Below are 17556 nucleotides of genomic sequence, written 5' to 3' on the forward strand. Positions count from 1 at the left end.
CCTGTGAGTTGGTTGAAGGTGCATGAGCAAAGGGGCACTACGGCCATCGCTGTGCTAGCCGACTCTTCTGTGTTCAGATCCCTCTTCTTTGTAGAAGTCCTAAACGCTGTAAGGGAACACAGCTTCAGAAAGCTTTGCAACTTGAAAATCTGCAGCAATTCATGCTGCTCTGGACCTTACCAAATCCTCTGGAGCAGTGGAGGTGGGAGGGGGTTTTCTGAAAGCAGCGGGTGAATTTTTACTCTGGAGCGAAGGGGGAATGAGCGGAAAAGCGCTGAAGGGGGGGAAGTAATTTCATTTCCATTGTTGTCATTCAGTGCATCTGTTCTTGGTGGGAGAGCAGCTTTTCACATACGCCATAGAGATTTTCTTGTCCCTGGCAGCACCTCTACATCTTCTTAGCTTTTTGCTGTGGTGAAGACACTCTTCCTGGACAGCAGTCTTGCCTTTGGATAGAAGCAGGTTATTTAAGCTTAGTGTTCATATATTTTTGAGTGATCTCATATCCTGGTGTGAAATTTTAATTTAATGCTACTATAGAAAAACAGCTTAAACCAAGAGAAACTTACATTCTCATCATAGAGTTCATTTTTACTGTGCTTTTTCACGAACTTCAGTATAACATAGAAGATGAAAGAAAAACAAAGGAAAGGTGGGTGTGAGGTAGGACTGACATGCTTTTCAAGTCTAGTAAGTACAGAAGCTATTTACAGTTTAGCAAATAATATGTTAGCTGTTCTGGTGTTTTTACTCTATTTAAGGAGGTGCTTTTTTTTAAATTGCCTTGGAAGTAGTCCCCATCCACAAATTTCATGCCATTTCATAGCACCACTCACCCCGTGTACCCGAGCAGAGGTGACGACTATTGGCACTCTAAAGTGCAGCTTAATATCATTTCAAAATATACGCATACACTTACATATGTAAATAAAACTTATATCTGAGCAAAATATAACTCAGCTTTAAAACTGTTTCTGGTAAATTGCGGTGAATCAGGTACTTGTTAAAAATAACAAATAAATAAAAGGAGGAAATAAAACTACCACAAAGAAAAATTTCTTGCAAAGGAACAAATTTAGGGAAAGGGAAAAAACAAACCAGTGTGATATCTGTGGGTGACTGACCTCCTCTTAAAGCGAGGTTTTAATGTCAAAATCTATTGTGTCTCTTTGAAGTTAGAAATTAATAGTTCGTATTTGCTTCTGTCATACTGGTAGAGATAACTGGTATAGCAAACTGTGTCCAGCAGTAAAAGAGAATTTATAGTGGATAATCAACATGTGACATGAATCCCCCTTTTCCGCTCTGACGTCTCAGTGCTTTCCTGTGTTTTTTGTGGTGCAGCCACCCCCTTCCTGGTGCAATGCAGGAGTACCTGTGTGCATCATTTCACCAACAAACTCTGAATTCCTTGCCTATTAACTTCTCTGTAAGCAGTTTGCTTGTGTGACTGGGTTTGTTCTGACTTGAATGTTTGCGTAAAGAGCAGTATAATCTCAAAATGTTCTTATTGTCTGCACAACCATAACAATATGCTGGTGAAACCAGAAAACATTGTTTTATGGAGCAAAGCAAAGAAGCCCCTACATTGCTGACTGCTTAAGGGTCATGGAATATAGCGATGGAAACAGCCCAGTTACATAGAGCCTTTCCTCAGCACAGGAGGTTCGATACTGGGCAAGATGGACCTTGGATGTGAACTAGAGGTTGTGCTTTTGCGACTGGTTTTGTCTTCTATCAGCTTGTCACTGCATGATAGTAACTGGATAAGTCACTCATCGAGAGTTCTCTCCATCATTAAAAACAGTCACACAACAGTGAAGGAATACCAAAATGGGAATGATTAAAGTGTTTTGGTTTACAGGGTTAAGCATACAAGTTCATTTATGAGACTTAACACATGCAAATAGCATTTAAGGCCATGTGGTAGAGCATATTGGATACATCAAACCATCATTCTCGGCTTGGGGTTTTTTTTCCCCCCACTGCTTGTGCTGCAAAGTGTTGGCAGGCTGGCCTGCAAATGTGGAGGTGCAGACTGCACCTGCTACAGGCTGGGTGCATGATAAGGAGCCTTCCTTAACAGAGAAGAAATGTCACATCTTCAGTTAGAGGTAAAGGCATAGCCCTCACCTTTTGGGTGGTTGTCAGCAAGCCACTACGTTATCTCAGCATTTTGACAGTAGAAAGTAGCTGGCTCAGTTCTAGTCTACGCTGAGTAAAGTGTGAGTTGCACAGCTTGAATATTTATGTTGACTTTAATATCACACTATATATTCGGGCAAAAGTAATGCTTTAGATTTAACACAGAAACACAAAACCAAGGTTCAAATACACTCAAGTTCTTATTTCTTAGGAAAAATATATACTGCCGCCACAGTCTCTTTAATGTGGTGTCTGAAAGGAGATGATGATTACTTCATTAGCTTACTCGGTTTAAAGCAGAAGGACTTAAATTAAATTTGTAGTGCTGGATTAGAATATTTGATTTGTAACCAGTTTGGGCTGTAGTATGACAAATTGTTTATGCCTGCATTGCTACTGGAAGAAGCGCTATTAGACACCCCCGTATTATCACCGTCTTTGTTTCAGAACAAACATTTGTGTAGATATGCAGCTAATTGGCTGGGGGAACTGATACAGCTGAAAACATATTAATTTTAAAAACCACAAAATTAAAACAAAAACTTCAACTCGGCCAAAGAGTAGTTTGTCCTACCCATTCCACCATCAAACATCTGCTGGCATGAATCTGAAGAGGTGATACAAGGAGATAGATTGAATGGCTGGGAAGGCTGGGAGAAGGTGTGACTGCTTTATTTTTTAATGCAAATACTACTTTGTGTCAACTTAAGGGTGTAGTTTGACAGTTTGACTTGAGTGCTAGTGTACATCACTGTATATTAGTAAAATCAATTAATATATTTTTGAACAAATGCTACCTATCTAGTGTAGCAGAAGTATTTTCAGCTCCACAAATTGTATGATTACTCAATTATATGTCATTACTAAAATTCATAGGAGGGAAGATAGACAGTCGACTTTCTAATGCCAGAAGACAGCAATGGTGACCCTCATCTCAGTCCATATTCTCCTGCATATTTTGCTGCCCCTCTTAACCATTCCCTCATATTCCTTAAGCGTGTTTCTTTCTGCCAGCTGATGGTGTCGGCTAAAGCCAAGGCTTTGATTCAGACTGGAACCTGCCTGTTTCATAGGGAGGCTGGAACTGAGATCAAGAGACACCCAGTTTGCTTCCAACAAGTCTCCTGGCAGACAGGATACCGGATGGGGGAAGGAGGAGCAGACTGTTCTTTAAAAAACAAGCAGGCGAGAAATCGCAAGAGCAGAATAACACAACATGCTCCTTAAAAAAAAAAAAAAGAGAAAAGCTCAGATGCAGTACAGTCTAGCTCAAGTGCTCAGGCGTGAAATCATCAGTTAATGATGCGGTGCACACGCTGCTGGTTTGCAGTGCTGGAAGCTCTCAAACAGATGGATTGTACTGCATAGAGAAAATGGGGATGTCTGAAACCAGCCATAAAAAATCAGCATAAAAGGTAGGTTAATGATTCATTGCTAGGTGATCTAATGATTTGATCTCTTTTCTGATGCTCTGTCTTTCTCTCATGGTGGTATTTATTTTTATATACATTCTATATATTATGAAAGATATAAATATGTCAAGTCGGTGCTTTCTGGGGTGTTCTTTGGCAGGATAAATTTTCCTTGCATTTGGTCTCTTGCTCTTTTTTATTTCCTTCAGTACTCCTAGCTTCTCTGACCTCATTATTATTTTTGAGCTGCTTTTGTGGTTTGACATTGAAAACAGTTATTCCAGCAAAAGCAGCACAGCATGTTACTTAGACTTTACAAAGTGTCAGATGGGGATGCTCAGGACTCAGTGTTGCAGCCTAAAGTCAACAGTTCCAAGTTCCTGGAATAAATTGGAAGATTTTGATAAATAGAACTTACTTCTAAGTAAAGAGATGCGTAGTCTCCTGACAGAGGTAGAATGTTCTACTTTCTCTGTGTAGCCCAGTTACGGGTATAAGATACAGAACAGAATATGGAGGCCAAACCCATGAGCTATATTAGGCATCAAAGGACAGGAGGACATGACCTGTTTTCTTTTGTAGCAGTATCAGAGGTCAGTTCAGCATGAACCAGGAGAGCATCACTAGACAGGGGAAGCAGAGTTAGATTAACAAGTTACCCTGTAGCAAGAGCTTTGGAGCCTCCTTGTTTCACAGATCACTAGAAGTATTTTTAGCAGAGATGGGGATTCTGTGTAACAAAAATGTATACATGCTGACTTGCTCTTCTTAGTTTCTTTTGCCCCCCATTGGAGTAGTTGAACCATAGGTGGGGAAACTGCTCTCCTGTAGACTCTGAATCTCTTTCTGGTGTGACAGCATATGCATGTTAGGCCAAAATACGGGCTAAAGTATGTGTCTCAGCTAAGAAAGAGTGATGGCTTTCACCAGGAAAAAAATCATATCCTACTTTAGGTTTGATTTCTCTGCGTGTGTTTGTTCTTTCTCACCAGTCTAGATATAGTGTCTTGTTGCTATAGGGGCATATGGTCTCTCATTTCCACCTGTGTCTCTGGGACCACTTATACTTACGCAGTATAACGTGCATAAGAAACATCAGCTAGTACTGCTCAGGAAGGTGATCTCTCCCTTTCTTGTAATTCATGGACATCATTGAAAGGGGTGGAAGCCAAAGGTAGCCTTGCAGTAAAGCTGATTTTTCTTTTAAGTGAAGGGGAGAGAATCCTTAATCACAATTCATAGCTTTTGAGATCTGTTTTTTCTGCAAATACTTACTTCTATGTCATTGCCAGTCCTGTGCTGAGAAGGAGGTACAGATTTCTAGATCCCAAAAAGCTGAGCGCTTTTTTAGCAAGTGCCCCTTTAAAAAACAAAAAAAATCAGTGTAAGATGCAAATAAATAATAAAAAGAATGGCTGATTTGTTTGAAAATGTTCCAGCCGAACAGTAGGGGTTACATGAGAGTCAGCCTGGGCCCAACAGAGCAGGCATTGAACCAGACCTAATAAGAACAACTGGACCCAATACCCATATTATGTTCAGTAATGGAGGTTTTTTTGTAGTACAAGGACTTTAATGTTGTAATCTTAATGGCTAGAGGTAACTAACCAGTCTGAAAGGAAAGAGGAAAAAATGAAGTCCAAAGCAATTAGAAAAATCTCTTGCAGATTTTAGGTATTGCCAGCCCCATTTGTGCCTTTTTACAGATGAATGGGCTTTTCTGTCACTGTAAGAATGAATTGTAAAGTAACAGACTTGAACTAATTATGTCCTGTAAACCTATAATAATAACAATAAAAGTTTTTTGAAGTTCAGACATGCGTGTAGTTGCTCCAGCCAACCAAGTGGATCAGCACTTGCCACTTGGGGTTAACGGGATTCAGGATCATTTTAGGGAAAACAGCTGGATAAGGCAACTCCTGGGAAAAAGTAACTGAAGAGCAGGAGTCACAACTGGTTGCCAATGCAAGTAATTTTCTTGCCATCTGCATTTCTAGACTGCTCTTAGTTACCAGCAGGTGCTGGGAGGTGTCTGTTCTGACTCAGATGGAGGTATTTACCCCAATGCGGATGGAGAACAGTGTAGGCTGAGAGGTCTGGTCTTAGGCTCTACGTACCTTGTCGCATTTGGAGAGTGGGCTTATGGTCTTGCATATTCTCATGATGTTTTTTTTCTTTTGCTTCTTAAACCCCGTCGTTTTTTGGAGAGGGAGAGGGGGAGGGGAGACATAATACGTGGTTACATTTATAAAGGTATCTCTTCTAACCTGAACAGAGGGAAGCTGAACTATGATCATATCCTCGAATGCTGTCCCAAGAGGTTTATCCTTCTGCTTGAATCCTCCCAGCTGGAAAAGACAATAGTTCATTCTTTAGAAAAACTTCAGCTCCTTTTATACTTCTAGACTTTTTGCAAACTCCCACTTCCTTGATGCAAGCCCCTTGCCTTCTCCCCAGCATCCCCACATTGACTACATGTAGCAGGCTTCCCAGTGGTCAGTCAGCAAAAGCTGAATGAACTTGGACTGTGCACAAGCAGCAAATGCAAAACTCACAGGTATGCCTCCACATCCTCCGTAACGCAGCCATCAGAGTTCACGGAGCTTGCCTCCAGGATGCAAATTTTATGTTCTGGAATGTGGTATGTTCATCCAGCATGCCAGGTACCTCCTGGAAGCTCTGTGCCTGCAGCTGGATAATGTTGCATCCCAGAACGTGTTTTCTCCCTCAAAAAAATAAAAAAAGAGGGTGTAAATAACAAAAGCAATTACAACTTGTAGTGATTGTTTTTAAGAAGACTGTTAGTTGTATTTCATCTCAATCCCAAATTTTATCTTAATCTGTAATGTACAAGAAAATCATAGGCGCTTATCTGCTTATGCTTTCCTGGCTCTGTAGGTAATATCTGTCTTGTTTTCTGTCTGCAGTTTCGTACTTGGTAGCAGGGCTGCAGTGCCCCAGGATTTCATCCTTGCGCTCTCCCTTGCAGTGTGCCAGCAAAGCTCTTTGGGCGTCAGTGTGGGAAACTGGATGAAAACCAATTTGCATCCTCTTGCCAGCCTGGTTGGTGGCATGGTTGCAGCAGAGGATGCAGTGCAAGGACTGAAAGGGCTTGTCGCAGGCAGGAGGAGAGTGTGAGTTGCTGAAGCTGGTCTTAACAGGGCTTCCAGATGTTTCATCTGGAAAATACATGAGGTTATAGTTGGAAGAGTTCAGATGCTCCACGACAGTTCACTGTTCACAGAATACCTCAAACAGTAGTTGCGCTGACCCAAAAGAGGGATTGGTGAACTATGCAAGGACTGGAGCAAGGACACTTTAAACCACTGAATGTCAAACTACACTGTTCAGTACTGCTCGACAACTCTCATTCCTTCATGTTTGGCTTTTTTTTCTCTGAAGATGTCAATTATTTACATACCAGATACATTTGCATGCAAATATTTTTATATTAAATATATTATTGAACGTAGATATTTGCATGTTAAAATGTATTTTCATAATACGCTATCTCTTCCTTCAGACCTGCCTCCTCTTTGTTCCTCAAACCTGAGAAAACGTCCCTCTTCAGTACCCATTTGAGGAACACTGTTCCCGAGTGTGTTTCTTAGCCTGATTCTTTATATGAAAATTCAGGTGTCTGCTTTTTTGCTTTTGATCCAGCTCTGTTTGTGTTTACAACTGCTTATCAGGTTTTTTAATCGGGTTTTAAGCGTAGCTTTCTAGACATGAAAGGGTTTGGGTTTTTTCCTAGTGTAATGAGCTTCAGTGAGAATCTTTGCATACAATTGCACACAAGAGGAGAAAAGCTAAAACTCAGCTATTTGCAGTGGATGCAACCTCAATCCTGCACACCCCAGCATACAACGTTCTCTGCAGTTCCCTCTGTGTCTCCGACTGTCTCCTGAAAGTACATGCACCAGCCTGTACTCTGCGGAGATCCCCTGGCAGTCTTTGAGCAGCCTGGCATCTCGGCTTCAAGCTGGGGTTATGAGATGCTTCGGAAATGCTGTAATTGAGGAATGTCTTCATTCAAGTTGGAGATGAGCTCTGAGCGGATGTTAAACAGAGGCCCCGTCTTCTGGGTGTGTTTGGTTGAACATGTCAGGAAGGAGAGCTCTATAAAAACCTTGAGGGGAGGGTGATGAGTGTGATGTAAAATGATACAGGAAAGTTTGTCATAAAATATATTATGGTCATTTCGAATGCCATAATTTTCAATTGTGTGCCGTTGGTTTTTTATTTGAACTTGGATAGAGATGGTTGTGCACTACCAGCGAACTCATTAATGGTTTCTAAACACTTTTGTAGAATTTTTCCTTGGTTTTCTGATTATTATAATTATTCCCTTGTTCTCCTTTCATTTTAGATGTTGTTCTGCAGAGATTACTTGTGCTCAGACTTGAAGTTATATTCAATGCCTTCCTTTTAATGGTTAATCATTCTTCCCTCTTTTTCATTTGTTTCAGGTGAAGCCTACCATTGTCAGTGTTGAAGCATGAGTACTGATGCCAGTCAGGTGGTGATCACCTCTCCTCCCCCGGCCACAATGCCTCACAAAGAGCGGTACTTCGATCGCATCAATGAGAATGACCCGGAGTATATTCGGGAGAGAAACATGTCTCCTGACCTAAGACAGGACTTCAATATGATGGAGCAAAGGAAGAGGGTCACTCAGATACTGCAGAGCCCTGTGAGTAGGATTAAGGGGGGATGGTAGTCAGAGTGTTATTTTCTGAGATTCCTGATTAACTTTTTGAGACTTAAAAAAGGAAATCCACGTCACAGCTTGCTGGAATAACTCTGGACCATCTTCTAAGAAGAGTCACCGAACAGATTATCCAGTGTTTTGTTTGCAAAGTTTTATCTGTGAACAAGCAGCCTTTATTGTGTTGGTTTTGCTCCTGATGCTTTTATATTCTTATGCTTCATTGCACTATTACAAAAAGATCTGGCTGGCTGCAGGGTACTTAATTAAAACTTAGGGGCTGGGAAGAAAGTGAAGGAGTCACCGGTCAAATGGGAAGAAATTAGGGCACTATGTGGTGTTCTGCTTTCTGGGTTTGAATATTAACCTATCATTTGCATCAGGAATGCTTTAATTAACATTTTAAATTGGGTTAAGTTTGTTTAAAAGCCAGACTATATGTTCTTTTCATGTCCGTGGGGGTAATCATACCCATACTTGGCCATATTAGCACTCACCTACTGGTGTGTAAGTTCAGTACTTGTGTAGGCTACGTATAAAATTATTAAATCTATTGAACCACTCTCGTATTAGTTTGAATTTATATTTTAATACATGCATTCTTTGAGTTTAATCTGATGAATACATTGGAGAATAATACTGTTGCCTTGAGTATTTTGAAGCCACAGGGAGTGAGTAAGGCCTGTGTGAGGGTGAGCCATTGAGGGTGTTGGGTTGTAATGCGAGTAATGAGGATAGTGAGACTGGGAAGGGGTTAAGCACCTTTACAGATCCTTCTCTCTTCCTCTGTAAGTTGGGGTGCTTCTTCTGTAATTTTTTTTGAAGCTTTTCCATATGTAATGAGATTGCAAACAGCTGTTAGTAATCACCCTATTATAGTCAGCCATGAATAACAGGATTGTTTGGTAAAGTGTTGTCGTGGAGTGCCTCTTGGATCTGTGTGTTGCTCTGAGTATAATGTGAACCTGTTGACTAAGGAATTTATTACTTTCAAGTCAATTTGTGCAAGCTCAGTTTTGCAGCCAAGCTCTTTTATGAAGAAAATACTCTAAGGAGGTATTGCATAATGCTTTAATCATGATAATTTTATGTTAAACACTCAATTGTAAAATGTGATCGGAGTCTGCTCCTTCCTGTTAAAATATTCACATTATGAGTAGCCAGGACTCACAGCAAAGACTAGATATTTAGCCTAACAGATAAAAATAAGTTAGACACCTTGTTTGGGTTTGTATGTGTGTTATTTTCTAGTCCTTTCAATGGCCGTGTTGAATCTGATGAGTGTAACTATTTCCTTAACATTTTGGGGGGACCTTTTGCCAAATCTGCCAAACGTAATAAATGTCCCTGCAGTGTCAGCATGCAGATTTTCGGAAGGGGGATGAAGAGGGGCAACCCCTGTGTCTAGGTAACCATTTTAACAGAAGGTTGGAGGACACAGAGCCTCTGGGCTGGGCTGCTTTAGTGTCCTGCCATAAGAGAAGTTGAGCCCAGCACTCTTTCGAAAGTGACTGTTCGGAGCTGCCAGTAAGTTGCAAGTTTTTGTTGTGTAAGGGAACAGTTGTCCAAATACATGGCCTGCTCAGCTCTTGGCACCTACCAGGGAGAACTGCGGATGTGGGAGCTGGGTGAATGATCAGGCATGAAGAGGAGGTGTCTGAGCTACCAGTTCCCGTCACTTAAGTATCTCCTTTTATTGTCTCTTTTCTTGAAGTAGAGAATTTAGGGGAACCCTGTTCTGAATTCTTGTGTGAGGAAATAAAAGCATTTTTAATACAATATCTGTGACTGAATGTCCATCAAGCAAATTTCATAACTGATTTGGGGATAGAAACTGCATTATTACTTCCAGGTTCCAGCTGTGATGTGCCACAGTGTTCTTGAGAGTCAGGGCTGAAAAAGATTACCTTGTCTCCTGCTGAACGTAGTATTTGTTACAAAAGGGCCAGAAAGCATTTTCCTGTCACCAGTCTGTGTAACACAGGCTCAGGATTGAATTAGTAAGTATTATGTATAATGTTTGTGTTCTATAGCTGCAGAATTAACATTGCATAGAGCTTTGTTGCCTCTCTGGTTTATTCCAGTCGACAAGGAAGAAGTAGGTTGAAGGTGTTCGGAAGAAGAGGAAGAGAGATTATCAGACACATTTTAAAGAGCTTGCTGGCTGATAAATCTTCACCCAGTCTCAGATATATGTATTCATATCTTCACCCAGTCTTTCTGTATGCATTCAGATCAGAGAAATAGTCATTGACTCATCTTCTGGCAGGTATTAGTAAATATGAAGTATATGTAGCAAGGATAATACCTTTCTTAAAAATAGATGGGCATGTACGGACTTGGTGAGCTTGTTTGAACATGTGCTTTTTCTGAGCAGAGGATTATGATGTGAAACTAAAGGGTTAATCGCTGTCATATACTAGGAAGTTTAGGTACTGATTTAATCTGTTTTATTAACAAGCTTTTTTCTTTCTTTCAAGTAGGAAAATCTAAATCATTTAGCAAGAAAATAAATTAGAGAATATATTTCAGGTATATATTGTGCAATGCATGTTACTGAAAGGGGCTACAGCCCTGACCAGACATCTTCAGACATCAAACTGCTGCATCTCTCTGATGTGCTGTTTGATGCACGTATTGATGTACAATCTGACTACTCCTCTCTGATGTGCAATTTCCCTTTCCTAAATTAAATAATTTAAAAGCTGCTGAAAAGCCATTCCCATTACCTCTGATGCTTGCTAATGTCTTAGAGTCTGTTCATAATAAGTCTTAAAAAAATTATAGGAGTTTTATGACCGCTGCCCATGAAGAATATCCTGACATTATAAGTGAATTCTCAGACATGTTTGCTTAATGCTGCCTGTAACCCGTGAGCATGTGACAGCCTGGAGAATCTGATAGGACCTGCATGTTTGTTGTTCTGTGTCTGTTAGAAAGGTGGAAAGTAATTAAGATCAGCTGGGCCAGAGCAGCCTGATAGCATCCAGAGGTACTGCTGGCCGATCTTTAAGATAAAGCTTTTTAAGTTTATTTCAGTAAAGTCTACAAGTTCAGAAGGTTCAGGTACTGTGTCATTATTTTTAAAGGAAAGGTACTACATTTATGCAGTGGACCAATTTTATTGCTTTACATTGGATCTGAGATAACTGTAGTATATATCCAAAATTTGAAAAGATGGGGGAATTTTTCAGATTTTGCAACTTAACTCTAAATTAAAAACAGTTTTGTCTTTTTATATGCTAAACAAACATATTTTGCTTGTTACACGGAGTAACTATGTCTTTCAAAGAGTAAACATTTATTTGCTGTATCATCAAACCCCTTATTTCAGTTAAGGTATGCAAGTCCTCCTGGCCTTCATTTCCTTCTGGCATTTCTCTGGTGCCTTCACCATGGCAACCAGAAGCTTCAAAAACACTTAAAAAAAAAAGAAAAAGCAATGGCTGCACAGTTGTCATGTGGAGACTGAACAGTCAGTTCAGCCTTGAGGAGCTGCATGAATGTGCAGCAGGGAGAAACTCCCTCCAGCCTCCCGGAGCAGCCAGGGAAGGTGTCGGGTGTTTCTGCGGGCAGGCAGCAGTGCCAGGCTGCTTCCAGTGACATGAGACCATGTGAAACAATTGTCTAACCATCAGGACAGCTAACTACAGGCTTTAGCTAACAGCACTCCCCGGTTCAAGAAGGACAGGGAACTGCTGGAGAGGGTACAGCAAAGGGCTACAAAGATGATTAGGGGATTGGAACGCCTTTCTTATGAAGAAAGGCTGAGGGATTTGGGTTCTTCAGTCTGGAAAAAAGACAACTGAGGGGGGGACCTTATCAACATGTATAAATACTTAAAGGGTGGGTGTCAGGAGGATGGGGCCAGGATCTTTTCAGTGGTGCCCAGCGACAGGACAAGAGGTAACAGGCACAAACTGGAACATAGGAAGTTCCACCTAAACACGAGGAACTTCTTTACTCTGAGGGTGGCAGAGCACTGGAACAGGCTGCCCAGAGAGGTGGTGGAGTCTCCAACTCTGGAGACATTCCAAACCCACGTGGACGCGTTCCTGTGCAACCTGCTCTGGCAGGGGGGTTGGACTAGATGATCTCCAGAGGTCCCTTCCAACCCTACGATTCTGTGATTCTGTGACTGTGTGTGTAACCTGACAGGAAATTAGGACCGCTGCTTAAACTGCATCGAGGGGAGTGCCTTACATCCACTTTGTATCACTGTATTTGAATAAAAGCTACCAGTCAGAGTGGAAATGGGGAGAGGATGCATTCACTTATTTACTTAAGACATACTGTTACATGAAATATATTTCATTATTTTTACTGATGTAAGAAAAAGTTGGAGTAGTCAAATTTGTGTATAAAGTGATGAGTTGAACAGATGAAATATGTAAACATAAAAATGCCCGCATATTGGAATTTAAATGCCTGGTTTATGTTTTGAATTTACCAGGGAAAGTTTTGTGCAGCTTGTCGAGACCTATTGAGTGTGTACTTGCCAATTTTGCATACAAAACACCCAGTTATTTGCAGCTTGCTTGATTTTAAGTTGAGTGCTCTGCTGACAGGATCTCATCATGCTTTGCTTTAATTTCACGTTGGATGTAGAGAGCGCACACACGATCCATGTGGCTCTGCAGGGCGTTCGGGGCGATTCTGGCTCAGCGCTGCCATTACATGAGGGCACTAGTTCAGGTCTAGCCATCTGGATTGCAAAGTCAGGGGTTTTTTTATGCTGAGGTTAAAAATGTACTTCTCTCCCGTGCCTCTCTTCCTTCCTGCCTTTTACATGCACACACGCCTCTGCCTCCCACGCCGGCGGCTGGTCTTGCCCAAAAAAGTGGGGAGATAACAGTCCTGCTTAGCAACTCCTCTATTCAGAGGTCTGCCTTAGCATGCAGGCAGATTTTTCTTCTCAAAAACAAGCAAACCCACCCACACTTGAATTTTTTTTTCTGGCTACGTTATTTTCAAACCACCAGGACAGAGATGAAGGATGGTTTGATTTATTTTTTTCCCCAGCTTTTGCAATTGTCTAGCTTACTTTATTTTGTATTGGGTGAACGTGCAGTATTTTCCCTTTTGGGGCAGTTTATTTTCTTAAAATATCAAAGTCCTTTCAGTTCCTCGCATGTTTCAGCTTCCACTGCTCTTTCCCCACAAGTTCAAAAGCCTTTCAGATCCTTCAGGAGCATCGCCCTTTGGCCAGGAAGGGCTTGCAACCTCATATATCCCCTGGGGACCTCCTCACTGGGCAGGCCTCTCGCATTGCAGCTCCCTCCTCTGGCTTCCGTCTTCTCTGACATCTTCATGACTTCTTCAAGGGAGTCATGACCCTCCTCTCATCACAAAGGCTCTTTTCATGGCATGCTTTCGTCATACGACCTGTGAACATTTCATTCACAGGGGAGATGAGCTCAACTTGGCACATCATTTAAGACACTTTGGAAAAGGTCTCTTAAAAATCCCTTCAAGATCCCCTCTGAGCCATGACAATATCCCACTGAGCCTGGGGCAGGCCGGGCAAGTTCAGTGTTTTAAGTGAGGGGGGATGTGTGCTCAGGGTAGTGCTGTGTTAATTCAAGGCCAGCCACTAGATCTCTATGAGAAACCAAGTAATCCCATTGCCGTAATTCCATTTCTGTAGCTGCGATGGTGCAGGGTCAGTTCATATCCGTGTTCTGATGCATACCAGCACAGCAAGAGCACTTGAGGGTTTTGTGCTGTTCCCTGCTTTTTTATGTTAAAAATGAAAGTTACCATTAACTCCTTTCTTATTTCCATATTGCTGCTTTCCATTTAGTTTGAACTGTTGTTTTCATTAGATATTAATGCCAACAGTTTCCAAATTTAATTATTTTTTGTTGTTTTTCCCCCATACTTATTTCTAATCTTCCTGCTGGTTGTTGAACTGTTTGGGTTTGGGTTTTTGTCATTTCGGAGACTGTCTGCGGATCCTGTTGTGCTTTTGGCACCAGGTTCTTTAAATTATTCAAATCATTCAACAATCAGATCCATTCTCCTTTGCCTGATAACTTTCCTATGGTCCTTTATGTATTTGAAGTTATTCATTGCAAATAATTCTCTGAATTAATTCTGTAGGAAAGTGATAGGGAGATAGAAAATAAAATGCATTGTAAAGAAATCCACCATTTTTCTTTCATTCACTAGCCTTGTAAATTCTGTCCGATGAAGGCATCAAGAGTTGGTCTGGTGAGAGCAGCAAGAGGGGTTTCCATTGCAGTACAAGTAATGAATAACAATTAAAAGGACTTACTTAGCTGTATTCTTTTTTAAGTCTTTTTTTTTTTTTTTTTTTTTTTTTGCTGTTAAATAATCTTTTAGTTTAGTACAAGCTCTTAACAGTGCCTGGAAAGTCATGCCTGATGACTTTCCTCCCTGGCTGCAGGAGCACATGCATCCAGAACGCCCTGCAAGAGCTCTGCCTGTAGTCTGTCCTGGGGGCTCCCACCCTCCCTACTTCTGCGCTTACTGAAAAAACAGTTAATTATGCTCAGAAATACGTAAGACCCCTGACAAACTGAAATACGACTTCTTCTACCATTTCAAATTTCAGTGGTTATATTCCGTCTAGCAAGATGCATAGCATGGCTTTACTCCACAAGAAAACATGAAGGAGGGACGCAGACCCCACATTCCCAGCAGCAGTTGTGTGAGCGTGGGGATTGCTGGCGCTGGGACTTCGGGAGCTGGCTGTGCTGAAGCTGGGCTTTGCAAAGGAGTTCAGTGCTTCAGGTTTTGCTTTAATCATAGGGTATCTTGAGGCTGCTTATCGCAGGAGGAAACACAGCTTCAGCTCACGGAGAGGAAGGCTGGTGTGTACCAGGTTAGAGGAGCTGGAAAAACCGGCACAGGCTGAGCCCTGTATGGGACCAGCTTGCTGTCAATCGAGTCACTGAATCCAGCCCAGATACCCACACGCTTCACTGCAAGTGAAGAGCTTATTATAACTTTACCTAATTCCCCATATTTAATACAGTGTCTATTTCTTTCTGTCTTAATGCAGAAGCTCCCTGTTTTTTTTTCTTTCACGGTGTTAACAAACACTTTCTGTGACTTATCTTCTCCCCACCAGCCTTAACTCACTGGCGGTTTTTTTTGTGGCCAGCTCCACCCTTTTCCACTTAGGGCACCCGTTGTTTGTATCTAAACTCCAGTCTTAAAACAGCCTGTTACGAAGCCACATTGGCTGTTTCAGTGAAGGTCTTCCTCTCCGCAGGCAGCTGCGTTTACAGCACAGGACTTAAAATTAACGTCTCTTCGCTCTCAAGGACAAAGCATCAGTTAAGTTTTTGAAACTTTTCTTCAGTGGTGGTGATTTGGCTTAGAGACTTTTTGTGGGCACATTTATATGTAGACGAGTTGAATTAGACCCTTTTTAAAAATGGATTTAAGGTATATAAACTGATCAAAAAAGGGCAAAAGTGAAAATGGGTAAAGGGGTTTCTTGTGTTGTTCTGCAGCTCTTAGGCTAACAGCAGTGCTGCTATTAAACATAGAGACCTCATGTTTTCTGTCTACTTTCCTGTGGATTGACAAACTATTTGGACCTTACTGTAATTAGTCCTGATGTGAGCTCATGCTTTCTCCTCTTAAAGGTTTGCAATGGTGTGGAGTATTTGTAGGTGACCTGTATACCATTGTTTTCTCTATTTACAGTGAAAATTTTTTTCTTGTTATTTTATTTCTAATTCTTTTGAGTGGATAAGGAGTACGTGGAGAAATCAGTGGTCAACAAACAAGAAAAAGCATAGAAAGATAGTCAAAATACTTACGAGCCTGCATACTTCTTAACATCCTCAAAGAGCTGCCTACCAAGATGAAGAGATTAATACCATCATTATCTAGCAACCCTGATATTCTGTGCTACATATAGAGGTGTATTCATGTAAAATAGGTTATTCTAGTAAGTTAGTTATTCTAGTTTTGCTGCTTGTGTGGACTGAAAAATACCAGTTGTCAACTGGTACATGCAAATGTTGCTTTGATTCTTAAAAGCCCCAATTTATGCTGTCAGCTCACACTTAGACTTCCTTCTGAATGAAAATGGAAGTAAATGAGTCAGAACTGAGGCTTGTAACTTCGCTCTTGAGTTTCAGAGAGCCCTTGCAGCTCTACGTTTAGAGATTTTTGCATGTAAACTGCTTGAGTTTGTGATGAGCATTTGAAAGATGATTGCAAATATTTCTGGAGAAGTAATTTTATGATATTAGAAAGACGTTGACCTAATCGTGCAGCTAATGACTCTATCAAGTTCTGTTCTGCAGGCTGCAGTACAATGTAAGGCTGGCTAAGCTGGTGTAAAAGAGCTGGCTGGAGGTTTAGAAATATTTAGAAAGCTTAGAAACAGTGAAGTTCTAGAAACAGTTTTAGGGACAGGCTGAGCTGCCCTGTATGTTTTTACTGGTGAGTTGTGGGGAAATTCATGTCTCAGTGCAGGTAATGGAGTGGCCATTCAGAATGTGGGTGAGATGGAGGTGGAGCGGCCAGGTACCACCAGCTCAGGGCAGTCAGGTCAGCAGCTGGCGGGCTTGGCCGTGCAGGGGATGCTTTGGTTCATGATGTAAATGCAAAACTGTGTTTTCTTCTGGCCTAACTTAGTGTACTTCAGCTCACTGCAGTTTTGAAGAGAACAAGCTCAGTCCAAAGTAGTCAAAGGGGAGTTTGCAGCCTGCTGCATACTGAGGTCAGGATATTCGCTTAGGTGTCTGTCTGCTGCCAGGTGAATAAAAGTTCTACTCAGCATCCTCCTAGTTGTGCATCTTGTCTGACATGTTGCTCTACCTCCTTACCAATAGCTGCCATGGGCCCAGTTTTCATACCACGGGCTGTTTTCTATGCAAACTTTCAGCAGGATGCTTGAAGTGCTGTTCCGGCACAAACAATGGGGGACACTGGTGCTTGGCCGGGGAGGTGAACTCTCTGAAGGCAGAAGGATGCTTGTGCAAACAGGAAACAATTCTCAGCTACGGTGGCGTCGGTTATCCAGGCAGCAGCTTTGCTGTAGCACTGGTGCAGGCACAGGCAGGGTGGCCGGGTCCAGAAGTGGTGCAGCTGTGTTGATGGGGCAACTGTGTTGATGGGCAGCAGCCATGAGGTGCTCTGCTTCTCGCTTTGGGACTCGGTACCCCACTGTAAAATGTCTCTGCTCTTACTGTATCATCGTATGTCTAAAGTTTGTGTTTTAAAAGAATATGAAAAACCAAAAACACATGTACCCAAAGAGCTGTTTAAATCCCAGAGCTGAAACTTTATTGAGCAATGCTGAGC

General features: G+C 41.6%; 1 protein-coding gene across 22 annotated transcripts in view; it reads left to right on the forward strand.

Moving 5' to 3' along the window:
• Window positions 1–17556, forward strand: part of ADD3 (adducin 3) — a 112813-nt gene that overhangs the window by 76799 nt on the left and 18458 nt on the right. For 20 of the 22 annotated variants that reach the window (XM_074592902.1, XM_074592911.1, XM_074592920.1 and 17 more), the window contains one exon: window positions 8027–8250. In XM_074592902.1, the coding sequence (XP_074449003.1) occupies window positions 8056–8250 (195 nt within the window). In that variant the 5' untranslated portion in view covers window positions 8027–8055. Of the gene's footprint in view, window positions 1–3217; window positions 3561–8026; window positions 8251–17556 lie in introns of those variants that run through there. The other 2 variants (XM_074592907.1, XM_074592919.1) reach the window with 1 other exon arrangement.

The sequence above is a fragment of the Larus michahellis genome, chromosome 6 (assembly GCF_964199755.1).
Source record: "Larus michahellis chromosome 6, bLarMic1.1, whole genome shotgun sequence".
Classification (NCBI taxonomy): domain Eukaryota; kingdom Metazoa; phylum Chordata; class Aves; order Charadriiformes; family Laridae; genus Larus; species Larus michahellis.